Source organism: Sorghum bicolor, chromosome 6, assembly GCF_000003195.3.
Source record: "Sorghum bicolor cultivar BTx623 chromosome 6, Sorghum_bicolor_NCBIv3, whole genome shotgun sequence".
NCBI lineage: Eukaryota > Viridiplantae > Streptophyta > Magnoliopsida > Poales > Poaceae > Sorghum > Sorghum bicolor.
The window spans coordinates 50,804,566-50,822,394 of NC_012875.2; the positions used below are offsets into that span (position 1 = coordinate 50,804,566).

General features: G+C 43.7%; 2 protein-coding genes across 4 annotated transcripts; both read right to left on the reverse strand.

Moving 5' to 3' along the window:
* Positions 209-4,967, reverse strand: LOC8064487 (beta-glucosidase 18). Its single transcript, XM_002448133.2, has 11 exons — positions 4,815-4,967; positions 4,295-4,361; positions 4,101-4,159; positions 3,923-3,998; positions 3,723-3,797; positions 1,751-2,091; positions 1,528-1,643; positions 1,164-1,416; positions 965-1,067; positions 740-848; positions 209-636 (listed from the first exon to the last, which is right to left on the reverse strand). Exons 1-11 carry the CDS (start codon positions 4,965-4,967, stop codon positions 456-458), a joined length of 1,533 nt encoding a protein of 510 aa, XP_002448178.1. The 3' UTR covers positions 209-455.
* Positions 11,694-16,050, reverse strand: LOC8064488 (beta-glucosidase 18). Of its 3 annotated transcripts, XM_002448134.2 has the most exons (11): positions 15,661-16,047; positions 14,155-14,221; positions 13,957-14,015; positions 13,793-13,868; positions 13,633-13,707; positions 13,204-13,544; positions 12,975-13,090; positions 12,579-12,834; positions 12,359-12,461; positions 12,156-12,264; positions 11,694-12,012 (listed from the first exon to the last, which is right to left on the reverse strand). In XM_002448134.2, exons 1-11 carry the CDS (start codon positions 15,841-15,843, stop codon positions 11,832-11,834), a joined length of 1,566 nt encoding a protein of 521 aa, XP_002448179.2. In that variant the 5' UTR covers positions 15,844-16,047; the 3' UTR covers positions 11,694-11,831. The 3 variants fall into 3 exon arrangements, 2 of the variants coding, with proteins under 2 accessions (XP_002448179.2, XP_021318225.1); XR_002453912.1 differs by lacking the exons at positions 11,694-12,012; positions 12,156-12,264; positions 12,359-12,461 and having other exon boundaries at positions 12,742-12,834; positions 12,907-13,090; positions 15,661-16,050; XM_021462550.1 differs by lacking the exons at positions 11,694-12,012; positions 12,156-12,264; positions 12,359-12,461 and having other exon boundaries at positions 12,759-12,834; positions 12,949-13,090; positions 15,661-16,050.

Genomic DNA, 17,829 nt, shown 5'->3' on the forward strand with positions numbered 1-17,829 from the left:
CTATTTCTAATACGATGTCAAATTCATAACCGATGATAATATATTGGAAGAGAAATCAATGGTACGGTACAGGTTTGTAAATTTATAAATTTTGAGGTATGCCTAAGGAAGAAAACACTTTGTTGTCCGGATCAGGGATGACAACTGCGGAGTGGCCCTTTAGGCTAATTTCAATAGGGTTTTACGAGAGTTTTATGAACATCAAATATACCGGTATAGAACTATATTAATAAAGAGATATAATAAACATTTCATAGGAGTACAGAGAATTTTTATGGGGATAAAAATCTTCTGTACTATTTCTAAAATACATATGTGCATTCAAAACTATAATATAAAACTTTCACTAAGACTAGCCTACAAATAAGATCATGTTCTTCATTTTCTGAATTGAAGCAGCAGCCTGTTCAGTCGCCACGCCTCACGCGCTTATATATTTAAACAAAAGGCACCCTCTATTGAGCTTCATGTAAACTTTGGAGGAACCGTTTGTACCAGAGCGCGGATGACTTGGGCTTTCTTTCCTGTGTTTGGTAGTCAACATAGTGAAGCCCAAAGCGGAGGGTGTATCCGTATGTCCACTCAAAATTGTCAATGAGAGACCAGATGAAGTAACCTCGAACGTCGGCGCCGTCCCTACCAATTTCACTTAGATACGTTAGTTACTAGGGAAACAGTTCGTCCACGCATCGATGCAATTAATTAGGCTGTCAACTTTGAAATTAAAAATGGAGCTGACCTGATAACTTTGGCAAGTTTTGTGAGGTAACCATCGAGGTACTGTATCCTACTCTGGTCGTCAAGCCAATCTTCGACTTGGTTGTAACCAACTCCACCTTGTGCATAACCTGAAGAAATTAATTTTTTTTTAGTTACGTATTGTTGCAACTCTGAACTCTGAACGTCGTCAGGGAAGGGAAACTCGGAACATGAACAGCACTGCAAGCTGAATTAATAGGTGTACCATTTTCGGTTATGAACATGGGTAGATTGTTGTATCTCTTCATGATGTAGGTGACCATCTTCTCTATCCCGTCAGGAACATCGAAGAACAGTGGCATCGCTGTCTGCACAAAATGAAACACATATCACTCAGTCATCAGAACTTTGTCTTCATTTTTCAAGTAAGCATGCATATATAACGACATCAATCTGCTTATTACTGGAGGTCCGATGGGAATTCCATTTCTTTCTCCGGTGTAGGCCGCCAACGCGTATTGGATATCCTGTCCCGATGGGCAACCTGACGTGAACATGCAGTCCTTCACGTACAGCGTCGTGTAGTGGTTGATCCCGATGAAGTCCAGCTTGTAACCCAGCTTCCTCTTCTCCACCGGCGAGAAGGTCGGCAGCTTGGAGCCCAGGAGCTGTCGCATCTCCGGTGGGTAGTCGCCGTAGACTATCGGATCAAGATACCTGCAGCAATTAATAATAATCAAGCGACAATTGGAAACAAACGCTCGTGTTTTGCAGGCCGTTTTGCTTTGGCTGATCTGAATATCTGATCTCTAGACTGTTTATAAGTACCATGGAACGCTGAAGGCCAATGCCCGTTCAGTCGCCATCCGGTCCACAGGTGTGTCCGTCAGTGGAACGAACCAGAAGGCGGCCATCACAATGCCAATCATGCCCTTCTGCTTCCTCTGCAGCACCGAAAATTAAACCGGGAGGTTGGTGAGTACGTTGTAAAGATGTGGCGACCATCAGTTGCCTCTGGGTTAATCAAATAGTAACTAGCGATATAATTAACCTGGTACTTCCTCTTGTAAATCTCAACGGCGGTGGCGTGGGACAGGACGACGTTGTGCGTGGCGACGTAGGGCTCGGCGTCGGAGTTTCCCTGGGCGCAGGAGCCGAACGGCGGCGAGCAGCGGCCCGGCGGGTAGGTGCCGAGCATGTAGCCCTTGGTCATGGCGACGTTGGGCTCGTTGAAGGTGGCCCAGTGCTTGACGCGGTCGCCGAACGCCGCGAAGCACACGTCCGCCAGGTAGCCGAAGTCGCGCTGGACCTCGGTGCTGAGCCACGCACCGTACCTGTCCACCAGCTCTTGTGGGATGTCGTAGTGGGCCAGCGTCACGAATGGCTCTATTCCTATGTTCCATGCAGCAAAAAATCAAACGTACGTGTTGGAATTCAGAATTCTCATCTCGATGGAGCTCACAATGGATATGGTTCAGGTGACGAGAGAGCCCACTGTCTGAAGGTTTGGATTGTTTAAGAAAAAAAATCCAAGAGGTGTACCAAAGAAAGTGTCATAAAAAATTTTATGGTAAAATATCCAAACCCCAGCCTGATTCGCTTGGCTGAAAAGTTATGGTTGAAAGTATTGTTTGCTGATTTATAAACTCAAACGAACAGGCTATATAAGAGCTCCACCAGATTAAGGATAAGTGATCCCTTTCACTATAACTAGTGATAAAGGGGAATGAAGGAAACAAAAACAAGCTCTAACAAATCTCCTTTTCAATCTCTTTTTCTTGATTTTTTTTCTCAATCTAGAAAATCAAACCCTCGATCCCTCAAAGAAAGAGGAACAACCGAACAACCAATAAATTTTCTCAATCAATTTTCTTCCTCTCCCTCTCACTGTCATGGTGTCACCTCGGACCCACAAGCATGCTCTCATTGCTGACTAGGTAGGCAGCCGTCACTGCAGGCAGCCACACCGATTAAGGATAAGTGATTCGTTTCACTATAACTAGTGATAAAGGGAATTGAAGGAAACAAAAACAAGCTCTAACAAATCTCCTTTTCAATCCCTTTTTCTTGATTTTTTCTCAATAGAGAAAATCAACCCCTCAATCCTTGAAAGAAAGATGAACAACCAACAAATTTTCTCAATCCACTTTCTTTGTCTACCTCTCACTGTCACCTTAGACCCACGAGCATGCTCTCATTGCTGGCTGGGCAGGTAGCCGTCACTGCGGGCAGCCACACCAATCTTCTTTCAGTCGACATTGAGAGGCGAAAATGGGACTATGGGAGGGAGATTTTTCCTCACTGACACATAGGTCCCACATATATAGGTTTGTGGCTTTCCTCAATTTGCTGGAACACATATCCCCTAGACTTTACAATTTAGTTTTCTCAATAACCTATACTAGATTTTACAGGAAAGAGGATCTGGTAGAGATGCTTTAATCTAGCAACCAATGGACTAAGGAGGTCTGAGTATCTGTAGGTTGGATTTACAAAACAAATGCCTTTGAAGTCTTATCCAAGTGACTTTTAAAACTTAGTAATAAAGACAGGGTTTAGCAAAAACTTACTAAGAAATAAATACATTAAAAATAAGACGTTGTCTAGTATAAGTAAAAAAAGGCGAGAGATTATCGTTTTTGAATGGGTCTCCTGGGTGTGAAAGACCAGTTTATGAGCTTGCCATGGTTTAATTTGAAAAAATGGCTCTCAAATCAGATTTTGACAAGATATATGCTTATGGAGATACTCTTTGTGTTCAAAATACCCAATATAACATTGTTCGCAAGAAACATTGCTATTCGTGTTCAAAATACACAAATCAATTTATGAACTTTCCGCTAGCTGTAGATTAGTAATAGATGCTTGATGGTGTAGGATGTATTTTTCTCTCTTTAAGAGTCTATCTGAACAACTTAGATGTGACTTTTCTGTGATGAACCTTGTAATGAGTTCGGTTTGGTTTTTTCAGCGAAATAAAAAAAAATAAAAAGGTGACGATGGTTACGGCTTACGGGAGATACCTTTGAGCAGGAGTGAATCAATGAGTTTGTTGTAGAAAGCGATGCCTTCCGGGTTGACTTGGCCGAATCTTCCTCCTACCCTCGGCAAATGAAACATTTTTGAGGGGTTAATTAAGAAGATATTGCAAAGATTTCAACGAGTACCAACTGAGAAATTAATGATGGAAGTTTTTAAGCGTACATAGAACTAACAAACTCACTTGGAAGAATTCTGGCCCATGATATCGAGAATCTGTAGGCGTTCGTTCCGAGAGAGTGCATGAGCTCAACATCATCCTGTGAAGAAGCAAGATTGGAGGCGCTTAAAAGGTGTAATTTATCGAAAAACAGGGGGGAACCATTTTTTAGTTAATGATATACTATTGTAACATGTACTACCTCGAAACGATGATAGTGATCATCCGCGGTATCCCCGGTGCTTCCATCTTCGATTCTTCCTGAAATATAGCACTATTGTTACTACTATGTCTATCGGTATGCAATTCATGGCAGGCATCAGGCAGAACGACGGCAGTTCAGCTTAACAGAGTGGAACTAGCTCAGCTCTCTCGCATGGAAATTCTATGATTTACCTGGTATGTGAGTGAAGACATCCCAGTTGCTTAAGCTTTTGTTGCCCTCGAGGTACGCACCTTCGATCTACAAGTGAAAACAAGATTACATCAGTCAGCACGGCTTACTGAACTACTATCTTTTTTTTTTGGCTTTATATTTTTCACCATGTTCATCATCTTAGCTAGATTAGATAAGAAGAGTCATTCAGTCCTGCTGCGCAACGCAGGGTACGTGGGCCTGTAATCACTAGAGCCCAAGAAAGCCCAGTAAAAGAAGTACATATTCCAGCTTCCACGAGACACAGAACGACCGGGACGATGGATGGTCCATGCGAATGCGATTCTGCCTAAGTTCTCCACTTATATATTTTCTCATCATCCGCACGTACACCTTTTTATTTATTTATTTATTTACCTTCGTTCACCAATAGGAGGCCAACCAAGCGCCTGCATGATCTGCATGGGCTTGGCATGGCAAGAGATGGAGGCAAAAACAACAACAAGGCAAACGAGAGATGGAGGTCGATGGATGGATCACCTGGTAGGAGGAGGTGGCGGTGCCGAAGAGGAACGACGCCGGGAAGTCGCTCCGGCGGACTGCCGCCGTGGCCCATGGGAGATCCAGCAGCCCCAGGAGGAGCAATAAAGCCCCGGCGAGCATGAGCCGCCGTGCCCTGGCCCTGCCCGCCATGCACACACACCACACCAGCTAGTCTACTTTATTTGCTCTTGGCTCTGTACGTACGTAGTACGACGACGTTGGCCGATCGAGCGAGGTGGTGGCGCTGGTGGGTGGGTGATCACTGATCGGAGAGGACGGCACGGTAGTGCTGTTTCCAACCGCCTTTTTTTTTCTCTTTCCCCCATCGGTGCTGGACATATATAGGCTACTAGCTCAGGTGGCTGTGGTTGCTTGTTATCTTGTGTGAAAAGAGCCGTGTCGGAGGGAGGGAGATCTGCCGTCATTCTCCACTACTACGGGAGGGAGATTCTTGCCGTGATTCTTTTTCCCCCACTACTACGAGACGCTCCGCCTGAGCGCCAAGGCGTGGCGCGGGGCCAGTCGGCACACAAGTAAAAGCGCGAGATGCTGCGGGGCACTTGTTGGCGGGGCACAGTAACAGTTACGTACGGGAGAATTGAACCGGGCTGGACCTTAGCAACCAAGTTCCCGGAACATAGGGTACGTGGTACGGGAACGTGGTACGCGGTACGACATTCTCATAAACTATGGAACGTAGGGGGTATATAGCTTCGTCTCGTTCCTTTAAGTTGCGGAACGCGTTCCACTTTCTAAAGGAACGTGTTTGGGACGTAGTGGTTGGCTCAGGTAGTTTTACATGTTGTTTTAAACCAAATGAGTTCGATTTCTAACGTGATATAGTTTACTATTGTATTTTTGTTTTATTTAGGGCTGTCCAACTCCAACCTTTTGGCTCATTGCATGTGTAGGCGAATGAGTCAATCACCATTTAGATTTTTCGCCTACCGCTCATGGACGGGCACGGCGCCGTATGCACACACACCACGAAGTTCCATAGTCGTTTGGGACTGACGTTCCTATGATTGCTCCTATATATGATTCGTGTTCCACCGCATTTGGGAACGATGTTCCATGATGTTCCCGTTCCACGTTTCGGGACGAAGTTCCCGGAACGGGTTACGTACCCATGTTCCCGTACCCCGGCTGCTAAGGGCCGGACAGGAGTAGAGACTGGATGAGTGCAAAAGAAGGAAAACAGCGATAGCTAGCGAGCGCGCGCGCGCACGACACGATCATTTTACTGAAAGCATTTTCAAGCGGTCGGTAACCATTCCTGTTTTTTTCCACTCGGTTTTTTTTTTCTCCCCGTATCACTTCTGCTTCAACAAGTTAAGGCGTGTGACCGCGGTTGGAGAACCGTACTGGGATCTTCTTCCTCCTCGCATGTCTACCTCTGTCTTCCTCATCCACCGCCCCTGGTCAGCGACTGTTTCGCCGTCGACCGTGCTGCCTATCTCCTCGTCGACCTCATTTTTTCCCTCCCTCTTCCCGGCCGCTGTTGCTATGACCACCGCCCCTATTTGGCCTGGTCGTCTCCTAATAAACTATTAAAACCGTCTCCACTGCTTGGCCAGCCTATATCCTCGGAGCCCCTTGTAAACTCGTTAGAGTTCGGAAAAAGAGGAGAAATAGATGAGAAAGAGAATAAGGAGGTAAAAAAAAAAAATGGAACCCATCGCGTGCTAGGCTGAGCAGTGCGCTTGACGACTGAAGAAGTCATCCTCCGATCCTACAAAGACGGTAAATGAACCTATGCGTGCTGTTGCATAAAATTACCACCGTTTGAAACAAAGTATATATATATATATATATATATATATATATATATATAACTATTACTCTGTACCTGGCTACAAAATAATTTATTTTGTAGCCACTTTGAGTTACGATAATTACTATATTAATTTACAAGATTATAGTAAATTTTTACTAAGTGGTTTATACAGTGCGCTTGACGACCGAAGAAGTTATCCTCCGATCCTACAAAGATGGTAAATGAACCTATGCGTGCTGTTGCATAAAATTACCGCCGTTTGAAACAAATATATATATATATATAGGACACATTTATTTTACACGCGCGTGTAGTTACTCTCATCTATGTATCTCTAGATTTAAGGTGTATATGACCGAACGAAATGTATATAGACAAAGTATATGATCATACTAGACCATCTAGAGTGATATGTATGTTAAGTATGCATGCATACATAGAGTATATGGTTATACTTATTATATATAATATAGTAGTGGCATTTTAGTAATATATTTAAAATATAATTTTTTTTTGAAAAATTTTCGCGTGGTAAGATCTATAGTATCTTAATATGGGTATATAAACATACTCAAACCGATAAACAAGTATGAATACATACAAAATGTAGTTTATTGAAGATGAGAGTAACTACACGTACGTGTAGAAAGGAATTTGAAAATGTAGTTTATATATATATATATATAACTTAACTATCGTAAATATGTATACATATTATCGTAAATTAGTATATAAAATTATCGTAAATGGAGGTGGCTACAGAATAACATATTTTGTAGCTACAGAGTATATTGTCCCTATATATATATATATATATATATATATATATATATATATATATATATATATATATATATATATATATATATATATATATAACCTAACCGGATAAAGAATCATCACGAGAAACTATTAACTTGGATGTAGTGTCCCCCCGGTCGTTCTATAAGCCTTCTCGACTTGTCGTACTTACGTAGGCGAAGATCGATCGAGTTTTCCGCATCGGTAAGCCTCTTGCCAGCAAGCAAATTAGCTGATGTGCTTCTCGATCTAATCTCCCTAGTCCATCGTCGTCATCATTAATTTTCCGAGGGGCACACCGCACACTGGCACATATTCTGTCGGTGGGTGTGCCGTAACGATCACTGAAAGTGGGAAGTAAAATAGGACTTCATTAACCTCGCCCCAGCCACAAGATTCTAGAGTAGATTCAAGATGCTTGGCTGTGTGCCATACGCGCGTGACGGTCGCAGTGAAAGCAGCCGCACTGCAGCAGCCAGCCAGTCATTGGCGAGGAATCTTCCCGCCAATCTCTGCAAGGTGTCACATCGTAGCGAGGAGATCCCATACTCAACAAGGAATCGCGGCAAATATCAGCGAGGTCTACATCATCGCAGCGAGCTGATCCCGTACTCAAGCTAATATAAATACCGGATAGAAGCCGGCCGATTCCAAGTGGATTAGTGTCTGCGTAGATGAATAGCGGATGTTATTATTAGAGCTTCCGGAGTAGCTTACATGCTGAATCCAGAGGATGCTCTGCCGGACAGTTTAAACTAAAAATGATTCTGATTATGTTTAGTGAATATTTGAAATGAACTATGTGGTGGAAGCTAAGAAAAATAGTTTTTTTCTAATTCACTTAACGCTAGAGAATCACTTTTACTTAGAATCATCCTCTTAAAAAATCAGTTCCGTAAATAATCTAGAACAGGAGCTAACATGCCCTTATAACAAATTAATGCTAAGTTCCAGCAGTGACATACTTCCTCCATTTTAAATTATAAATTGCTTTGATTATTTCGGTATATCAAATTTGTTATTTTATAAACCATATGCCATCCCAGAGCCTCACCACGTAATTAAGATCAATCAACATCCACTTAGTCAAAATGTCACTACATCAGAGAAAAATTGATTCTTTTTACCAAAACGAATTGGCAAGATCACTTCTTTCGATTAAGCAAGAAAGGGAGTTTACGTACAAGAAGAGAGTAATTGAATAAGTGGAAGAGATTAACTGAAAAGTCACATTCACAAGAACCCAATAAAAAGGCTTTTGTAGGCCTCTGCTAATGATTTAATGTATGTGCTGATTTCCCATCCATACTGTGGTGCTGCAACAGTTTTATGAATTGTTGACTGTTGATACTGTAGCCAGCGACAGCTATTACAGGTGTTACCGTCTATTTCAACGTGTTTGGTTCATGGAAGCTACGATAGTATATTATGTTCATGTCATGGTTTCGTCACCATGACAAGTAATTAGTGTATTCGATCAATGAGCTGATGTATGGGATTTCGGTGGTTAGCACTCAAGACCCAAATGGTATATCTTGGTTCAAGCTTCTAGGCCCTATGTCCAACATCGTGTTCTTCATATTAGAATGCTCAAATGAGTTCTTATAACGAGAGAGTATGAGATCGCTAAGAGCGTCAACCAAACTCACCCTATGCCACCCCTTAACCCATCATCACCGAGGCCACCAAACCTAGAGTGTCCCCAGAGCCAAGCATTGTCCCCTTGGGTGTCATCACGGGGTTTTTTTCTCTGCCGGCGCGGGAGAGGCGACGGGGAACCAAGCCCACCTAAGATGTCGATGTGCATGCTATGTTGGGGCTGGCGTCTTCAAATTCGTGTTTGAGTCGGTGTTATGTGGTGCAAGGGGTGGGGACCATGAGGAGATGGGCACGAGTTGCATAGGTAATTTTCACCCTAACCATCGGGAGCGTGTGTCGCAGGCGAGCTGCTCCGTGGAGCATCACTAGGTGTGGTTTGGTAGAGAGACAAGAGAGATGAAAGAGAGAAGTGCCTAGTAAGGAAGGACAGTTTGGACCTCTTTCATGGCTCATGTCACGTGACAAAGCGGTGAGATAGTCAAAATGCAATGGAAACGAACAACTAGAAGACTGAAAGACTTTTTATGGCTCGTATGAAATTTTAAACTTTATAATATCACATAGAAAAATGTCTCCTAAAGAATCATTCAAATCTAGAGGTGATTTTGAATGGGTCACTCCTTGGTCCAAACACACACCCTCGTTACTTTACAGGAGAGAGGGTTTTTTATGGAGCGGACGAAGGGTTGTGCTCACTGCTGTTGTCGTCCACGACTCGACGCACACACGGATGACAGAGGCTAAAAAAAGTTCTCATGTTTTCATCCAGTAACACACACGTACGGACCATGCGTCGTCGCGTTGTGTTTGCATCCCTGCAGTGTGGCGTCTCTAACCGTGCCGTTGACGAAGCAACTGAAGTTTAGTAAAAAAACAGTAGTGTATGAATCGAACTTGCAGTATACCCAGAAATATGAGATGTTGTCTCGCGAAAAACATGACCTCTCTGTCTGTGTTACCTGCTTATCAAACTTTTTAAATTTGATTAGATTTATAAAAAATACTCCTAAATGAGTGGGACCTGCTTATAAAAAATTTTAAAATTCGACTAGGTTTATAAAAAATACTTCTAAATGAGTGAGACCTGCTTATTAAACTTTTTTAAATCCGAATAGGTTTGTAAAAAAAATACTCCTAAATGAGTGGGATTATTACTGAACTCGGCTTTTGCTAATGACTGAATTTGCGTATAGCAAAGTGTGTGCATGCCCACATTCATCATGTAATAAAGTAGCAGACTTATGTGTGTTGAAGTGATATGTCAATCACTTGGGATGATGTATCTCACTTTCTTGAGGATTTAGTGACCAGCGATTCTGCTGAGTCCGATGAGTAATGAAGTTCACGTTTCAAAAAAAAATGTAAAGTCAACATCTATTTGGTGATACCAAATTAGATCTCTGCGTACGTATCCATGACCAATACAAATCATTCTCTACTCTTGGAGCTCACACGTTCACGTCCTACCTGGTTCCAATATGAAGACTGGATCAATGTGTCTGGGTCCGATATGAAGTCTTCAGAGCTCACGTGTCTGCATCTGATTACTTAGGTTCAGACTAAAATCTCTCTCTCTCTTTCTCGGTGTATTGTGGTTGTGCCACTGTTCACCATTGTGTTGGGGTGTGTTGTTGTTGTCGTTGTTTTTTTATTAATGGGTATGCCACAATCTCGCTTTATGCTAGGGCTGCTATTTTGGTTTTAGTACAGTTTTCCTCATTCCCTAAAAATGAGGTTGTTGATGATATATTCAGGTGGGAATTCTATCCCTCAGTGATAGTTCAAAAAATCATGATCCTAGTACAACACACGAGCATATACTTAGGCTTTGTTTAGTTTCGAAAAAATTTCAGATTTCGCTACTGTAGCACTTTCATTTTTATGTGACAAATATTATCCTATCATTAACTAACTAGGATCAAAAAATCCGTCTCACGATTTACAGACAAACTGTGTAATTAGTTTTTATTTTCGTCTATATTTAATGCTTCATGCATGTGCCGCAAGATCCGATGTGACGGAAAATCTTGAAAACTTTTTGGATTTCGGGGTGAACTAAACAAGGCCTTAGTTATTATAAAAAAGATTCAATGATCTATCTAATTATACTAATTATATCTTATAATATTAGTATTTTTTATATATATGGTTAAAGTTGAATGTTTCACTTTTAGAAAGGGAGAACGAATGCCTCAGGAAACATATTTTAATCCCAGAGTCGGTTTCTTCTGCCTCGATTTTAACCTACACCAGTCTTTTCCAAGTGGTTATGTAACACCTTTTTCAGGATGTTGATGTTTACCTACCGGCTAACGCGACACATGAGCAAGCAAGCGATCACGCTTCCATGTCTTGACCACCTTGCGCAGTAGAGTAGTACTTACTTCTACAAATACGTTTGTTCTTAATTAACATCGACACGTCAGATTATAAGTTGAACACACTACCTCCTCTTCAAAAAAAAAAAAAATCGCCTTCACGATCTCTTTCAGTCCTCCAGTTTCGTCATGTCACCACCTCTTGTTTGTCTTCTGGGCTGGCATGCTCCAGGTTCAAATACAGAGAACTGAGTTAGGCCTCAATCGGTCCATCTGATCTGACCAGCCCAAGCTTTATATTCGAAAGGCCCGTCCTTCATGGCCGAGCGGCCCACGTACGCGTGTGAGCACCAACGTTTGTTCGCGGGATTGGACGTCAGAGATGACAACTGTGGTGGCCCTTTATTAAGGATCAATAGATTTATACAAATCATATCAGGTTCTTTATTTTCTGAACTGAAGAAGCAGCATGTTCAGTCGTCACACACGCTTATACTGTATTTGAACAAGGCACCCTCCCTACTGAGCTTCAACAAAACTTTGGAGAAACCGTTTGTACCAGAGCGCGGATGACTTGGGCTTTCTTTCCTGTGTTTGGTAGTCAACGTAGTGAAGCCCAAAGCGGAGGGTGTACCCGTATAACCACTCAAAATTGTCAATGAGAGACCAGACGAAGTAGCCACGAACATCGGCGCCGTCCCTAGCAAATTCACTCAGATATGTTAGCTCGAACAGACGAACAGTTTGTCCACGCATGTAATAATTGACCTGTGTGAAATTACGCTCGTGTATGTGAGTGTCTGCATATATAACTGGGTCTCGCAAAAAAAAAATGCAACTGACCTGATGACTTTGGCAAGTTTTGTGAGGTAACCATCGAGGTACTGTATCCTGCCCTGGTCGTCAAGCCAATCTTCGACATTGGTATAACTATCTCCACCTTGTGCATAACCTGAAGAAATTATTTTGAGCAACTGTACGTTACAACTCTGAACATCGTCGGGGAAGCGCGGGGACATGATCATGAACAGCACTGTAAGATGCACCATTTTCGGTAATGAACATGGGAAGATTGTTGTATCTCTTCATGATGTAGGTGACCATTTTCTCTATCCCATCAGGAACAAAGTAGAACTTTGGCATCGCTGTCTGCACAAAACGCAGGAGGTATTCAGGTCGGTCAGCACCCGCCTTCACTCAAGTAACATATGCTGCATATCTACACCAATGTAATTACTGGAGTTCTGATTCTTGAAAAGAACTTACCGGGGGTCCGATTGGAATTCCATTTCTTTCTCCGGTGAAGGCCGCCAGCGCATGATGGATCTCCTGCCCCGACGACGGGCAGCCTGACGAGAACATGCAGTCCTTGGCGTACAGCGTCGTGTAGTGGTTGATCCCGATGAAGTCCAGCTTGTAACCCAGCTTCCTCCTCTCCTCCGGCGAGAAGGTCGGCAGCTTGGAGCCCAGCAGCTGTCGCATCTCCGGAGGGTAGTCTCCGTAGATTATCGGATCAAGAAACCTGCAGCAAGCAGCGATAAATATAACTGGAAACAAATAAACGCTCTGAAAAAATTAATGCACATCCATCCACCAGCGTTAAGTTCTGCAGGTCATTTGCATTGCATGTGTGGACCTCTGGACTGTGCCGTCGCTCCCTACCATGGAGCGTCGAAGGCCAGTGCCCGTTCGGTCGCCAGCCGGTCCACTGGCGTGTCCGTCAGCGGCACCAACCAGAGGGCGGACATCACAATGCCGATCATGCCTTTCTGCTTGCTCTGCAGGTAATTTCAATTGTCCCAAATGATCGAAAAATTGGGAGGGAAACACGACGACTGAATAAGAACCGATCGATCGACCAGCTAGCAAGACGTTGTAGGAGAGTACGTACCTGGTACTTCCTCTTGTAGATCTCGACGGCGGTGGCGTGGGCGAGGACGACGTTGTGCGTGGCGACGTAGGGCTCGGCGTCGGAGTTCCCCCGGGCGCAGGAGCCCAGCGGCGGCGAGCAGCGCTCCGGCGGGTAGGTGCCGACCATGTAGCCCCTGGTCACCACCACGTTGGGCTCGTTGAAGGTGCTCCAGTACTTGACGCGGTCGCCGAACGCCGCGAAGCACACGTCCGCCAGGTGGCCGAAGTCGCGCCGCGCCTCGGCGCTGAGCCACGCCCCGTACCTGTCCTCCAGCTCTTGCGGGGTGTCGTAGTGGGTCAGCGTCACGAATGGCTCTATTCCTGTCGTCGTTGCCACGATCCATACGTGTGTTTGGTGAAGAGAGATGCATGGTCAAGCTAGGTTGTACATGGCTGCTGAATTATGTACCTTTGAGCAGGAGAGAATCGATGAGTTTGTTGTAGAACGCGATGCCTGCTGGGTTGACTTTGCCAAATCTTCCTTCTGCACTTGGCAAGTGAAACATTTTTAGGTGGGCTGCATATCTAAATGATGAAGTTTTGAAACATGGAACTAATTAATAACTCACTTGGAAGAACTCTGGCCCATGATATCGAGAATCTGTAGGCGTTCGTGCCGAGGGAGTGCATGAGCTCAATGTCTTCCTGTGATGAATGAATTTATCCAAAAAAAAGGTCAACTTTTAGTCTGTGATAACACTGAGGACACTATATTTGTAATAACACTGGGGACCTCGTAACGATGATAGTGATCATCCGCAACATCTCCGGTGCTTCTGTCTTTGATTCTTCCTGAAACACATTTACTACTACTATGTCACATGCATGTATGTGGGAGTAGTTCAATTAACAGAGTGAACAACGGCAGTTTTCAGCTGAACAGAGTGGAAGTAGCTGTACATGGAAAAAAATGTGTAGTTGTATGATTTACCAGGTGCATGAGTGAAGACATCCCAGTTGCTTAAGCTTTTGTTGCCCTCGAGGTACGCACCTTCGATCTACATGTGAAAGCAACATTACATCGACCAGCATGCATATGGTTTATTGAATTTTCTTTATGTTCTTCATCATGTTCATTCATAATATTCATCGTATATAGATCATAAATAACAACCATATCAGTAACAATTCATCGTTTCACATGCCGCCAAAAAGCAACATGGATCACAAGGAATTATATCAGGTGATGTTTAACAAATGCTATCTAGATTTTTGAAGGTTCTTTTCGGGAAAGACACACTATAGTTACAAATCTACAATCTTGGAGTTTATTATAATGGTCAAGTGTAAGCCCAAGCCCAAGTATATAAGGAGCCTGTTCGCTTGTTAAACCGTACTTTTTCTGTCAGTCAACAATGTTTTTCTCTCACAATAAATTAGCAAACAATATTTTTAGTTATGGTTTTTCAGACCATCAAACAGACTCAAGATCCCGTACACTTTAGCAATAGTTCATTAGAATTTAGGATTAGTGACAAGGTGCAACAGCTCATCAGCAAAATGAGTTTTTGGCCTCTTTCTTTCTAGGAGGCGAGGAGCCGAGCCGTCAATTAATGTTCGAGCCCCGCATACGACACATAGCGATCGTGACTTCTCCGTTTCGTATTTCGGCACTTGGTGAGATGGCGAGTTTCAGAATCCAGAGGACAACGTTCTAGACGACGAGCAACGGTGGCGGCTAGACAGGTGACTAGTTGAGGCAAAGCCTTCTGTCCTTGTGTTCTTTTCGTGATTTTGTGAATCTTGGTTGTCAATCAATTTATATTTAAATTGTATAGATCTTAGTTTTTTTCCTTGTTCAATTTTGTCTAGTACTTTATACTTATATATTTATGTTTTTCTTAGAAAATTAGTCTATAGGGGCTATCATGACAAATTTACCAGAGAGTTTTAGGACCGAGACTGCATGCAAGCTACTAGCAACCTACATGTTGACTATCGTCTTTCCTTTACTGTCTTTTGGCTTCAATTATGAACGTAGAATTTCAAAATTCTACACTATATGTGTATAACGGTAATTAATATATGGACTAATGTTTCTTGTATATATATATTATATTTAAAGAAAAGCAGCAGCCAAAAGCATGAAAACATATCCTGCGGCAACCGCAAGTGCTTGGGCCTGTAATCAGGTGAAGCTCGATCGATAGGGCCCATTAAGAAGCATCGCAGCCCTGCAAATAGGTTATCCGCCTCAGAACGATGTGTATGCGATTCTTCCTATGTTATCCACTTATTTCTCATCATCTGAATAACTGAAGAGATCGACCACAAGTGAAAACCAACCGCAAGTATCTTCTTTCCTTTCAGGATCGGGGGCCGCCAACGCCCAATTAATAACCGCCTGCAGGATGCGTCTGCATGCGTGTGGATGCGCGCTCGCCGTCGCCGCTCGGCAACAGAGATGGAGAGAAATGAAACGATAGAGGCGGCATACCTGGTAGGAGGAGGTGGCGGTGCCGAAGAGGAACGACGCCGGGAAGTCGCTCCTGCGGACCGCCGCCGTGGCCCAAGGGAGATCCAGCAGCCACAGGAGCGAATAATAAGCGCCGGCGAGCAAGAGCCGCCGCGCACTGGCCCTGGGCCAGCTACCGGCCGCCGCCATGCCGCCGGCGTGCATGCACACACACTATATATACTTTGCCTAGGCCTTGTTTACTTGGCTAGCTAGCTAGCTAGCTTCTTGGACGACTTTGGCCGATCCGAGGTGGGTGATGACAGAAAGGGTGTGGTGTTGTTTGTTGGAGAAAGTAGCTATAGCTAGGGTCCGCCCGACGACCTTTTCATGTGATCTCCTCGCCACGCCGAGTTCCTCATCCGCTAGCGCTTTTCGGTGCTGGATATATATAGCTAGGCTGAGGTGGTTTTTGTGTGGCGCATGCACACGGGTCGGGGTGGCGGAAAAGGCGAACCGTTGGGTCCGGGACACAGTCGTAGGTATCGATCGACGTAGTAGACGTGGCGCTAGTTACACTAGTGGACAGCAGTACAAATATGACGAGTCTTTCAGAGATGGCTGTTTGAACTTGTCATATAGAAAACAATATTTAGACAGGTGAAATAATAAACCGTCTCTGACTTTGCAGTCCACGGTATATGTGTCTGTGATAAGTGAACATTTGAAATGGTCAATATCTAGATCCGTCTTAAATATTTCGGAGATGGTTATAGTTTGAGTGCGTCCGTTGATTTCATAAAGTGCATCAGAGACGACCCTTTTGTTATCCATCTGTAATATAGCATATATCTGAGACGGGTCGTAATTCAAAGACGCATTCCCGGATAACTCGTCTTTGAATCTGAGGTACCCTACCTTCGTTCTCCGCTTCTCATACATAGGCGATTGATGATATCTGTGTCACAGTTTTCTCATCAGCTGGTGCTGCGACACGTGTATCGCGAAAACTCGCCATCGACGACGACGGCAACGGCTTAAGGCCCCGTTTGATTCGCCAGAGTTACACACTGCTTTAACTTCCATCATATTAAATAATTAGACATATATATAGAGTAATAAATATAAATTATTTATAAAACTAAAAACAAAGCTAAAAAATAATTTGCGAGATGAATCTTTTAAATCTAATTAGTTTATGATTAGATACTAATTTTTAAATAAAACGAAAATACTAGCTGTGTTTGTACGTACGTACGTACGTGCTGCGTGACGGACGGTGCGACGATGCAAGCAGCATCCACTGATGAGGGTACCTTTTCCATCTCGGCGAGGGTGTTGTGACCTCGCCGCGAGCAGATAATCCGATACGACCGGCGCTGACAGATCTCGATCGATTCACCGACCCCACGTGGAAATCGCAGGTCCGGGCTCGCGGGTGGTTCCTGCCACAAGTCGATGCCGTCCTGTCTTCCCGATCCCGACGTCTCTCTAGGCTAGCCATAGATACATAATAGGCCCATAGCCAGAGCTGAGACAAGTTTTCACGCAGCTAGCTGTTACCGTCCACGCGACGCACGGGAAAGCAAGGCCTTGTTTACTTCCTCAACCAAAACATTTCGTTACACTGTAGCTTTTTCGTTTGTTTGTGGTAATTATTGTCCAACCATAGACTAACTAGACTCAAAAGATTCGTCTTGTCAATTTCGACCAAACTGTGTAATTAGTCTTTATTTTTATCTATATTTAATACTTCATGCATACGTCTAAAGATTCGATGTGACGGAGAATCTTGAAAATTTTTGGGTTTTTAGAAGGAAATAAACAAGGCCCAAGCGTGCGCGTCTCGCCGTCGTCGAGCAGGTACGGATGATAGGTAGAGGTAGTAGAGAACGGTGGATTACCTCTGTCCTTTCTGACCTCTCCACGTCAAGAAAGCTTCGTCCGCAAAACAGAGCACGTTTATAACCGCGCATGCTCACATGGCCTGCGTTTGTTTTTGATCCACTAGCGCGCGCACACGTATACGATGTAGGTGGTCTCGATCGGCGTTGTCTCCTTGTTCCATGTTTTTTCCCAGTCCAGGAGGATGATGTATGTAGCCATCGACCACCGTACGTTCGTGTCTTGGCCTCCTTCTGCACTACTCTACAAATACGCTGACACGTCACATTATATAAGTTGAACACTTTTTTTTGTCCCCTCGAAAAT

Coding starts and splice junctions, on each gene's coding strand:
- LOC8064488 (XM_002448134.2), bottom strand. CDS start 15,843: ATGCACGCCGGCGGCATGGCGGCGGCCGGTAGCTGGCCCAGGGCCAGT. Junction 14,016..14,154: donor TGTCTTCACTCATGCACCTG/GTAAATCATACA, acceptor AATGTGTTTCAG/GAAGAATCAAAGACAGAAGC. Junction 13,869..13,956: donor ATCACTATCATCGTTACGAG/GTCCCCAGTGTT, acceptor CATTCATCACAG/GAAGACATTGAGCTCATGCA.
- LOC8064487 (XM_002448133.2), bottom strand. CDS start 4,967: ATGGCGGGCAGGGCCAGGGCACGGCGGCTCATGCTCGCCGGGGCTTTA. Junction 4,362..4,814: donor CCGCCACCTCCTCCTACCAG/GTGATCCATCCA, acceptor TTTCACTTGTAG/ATCGAAGGTGCGTACCTCGA. Junction 849..964: donor CATGTTCATAACCGAAAATG/GTACACCTATTA, acceptor TAATTTCTTCAG/GTTATGCACAAGGTGGAGTT.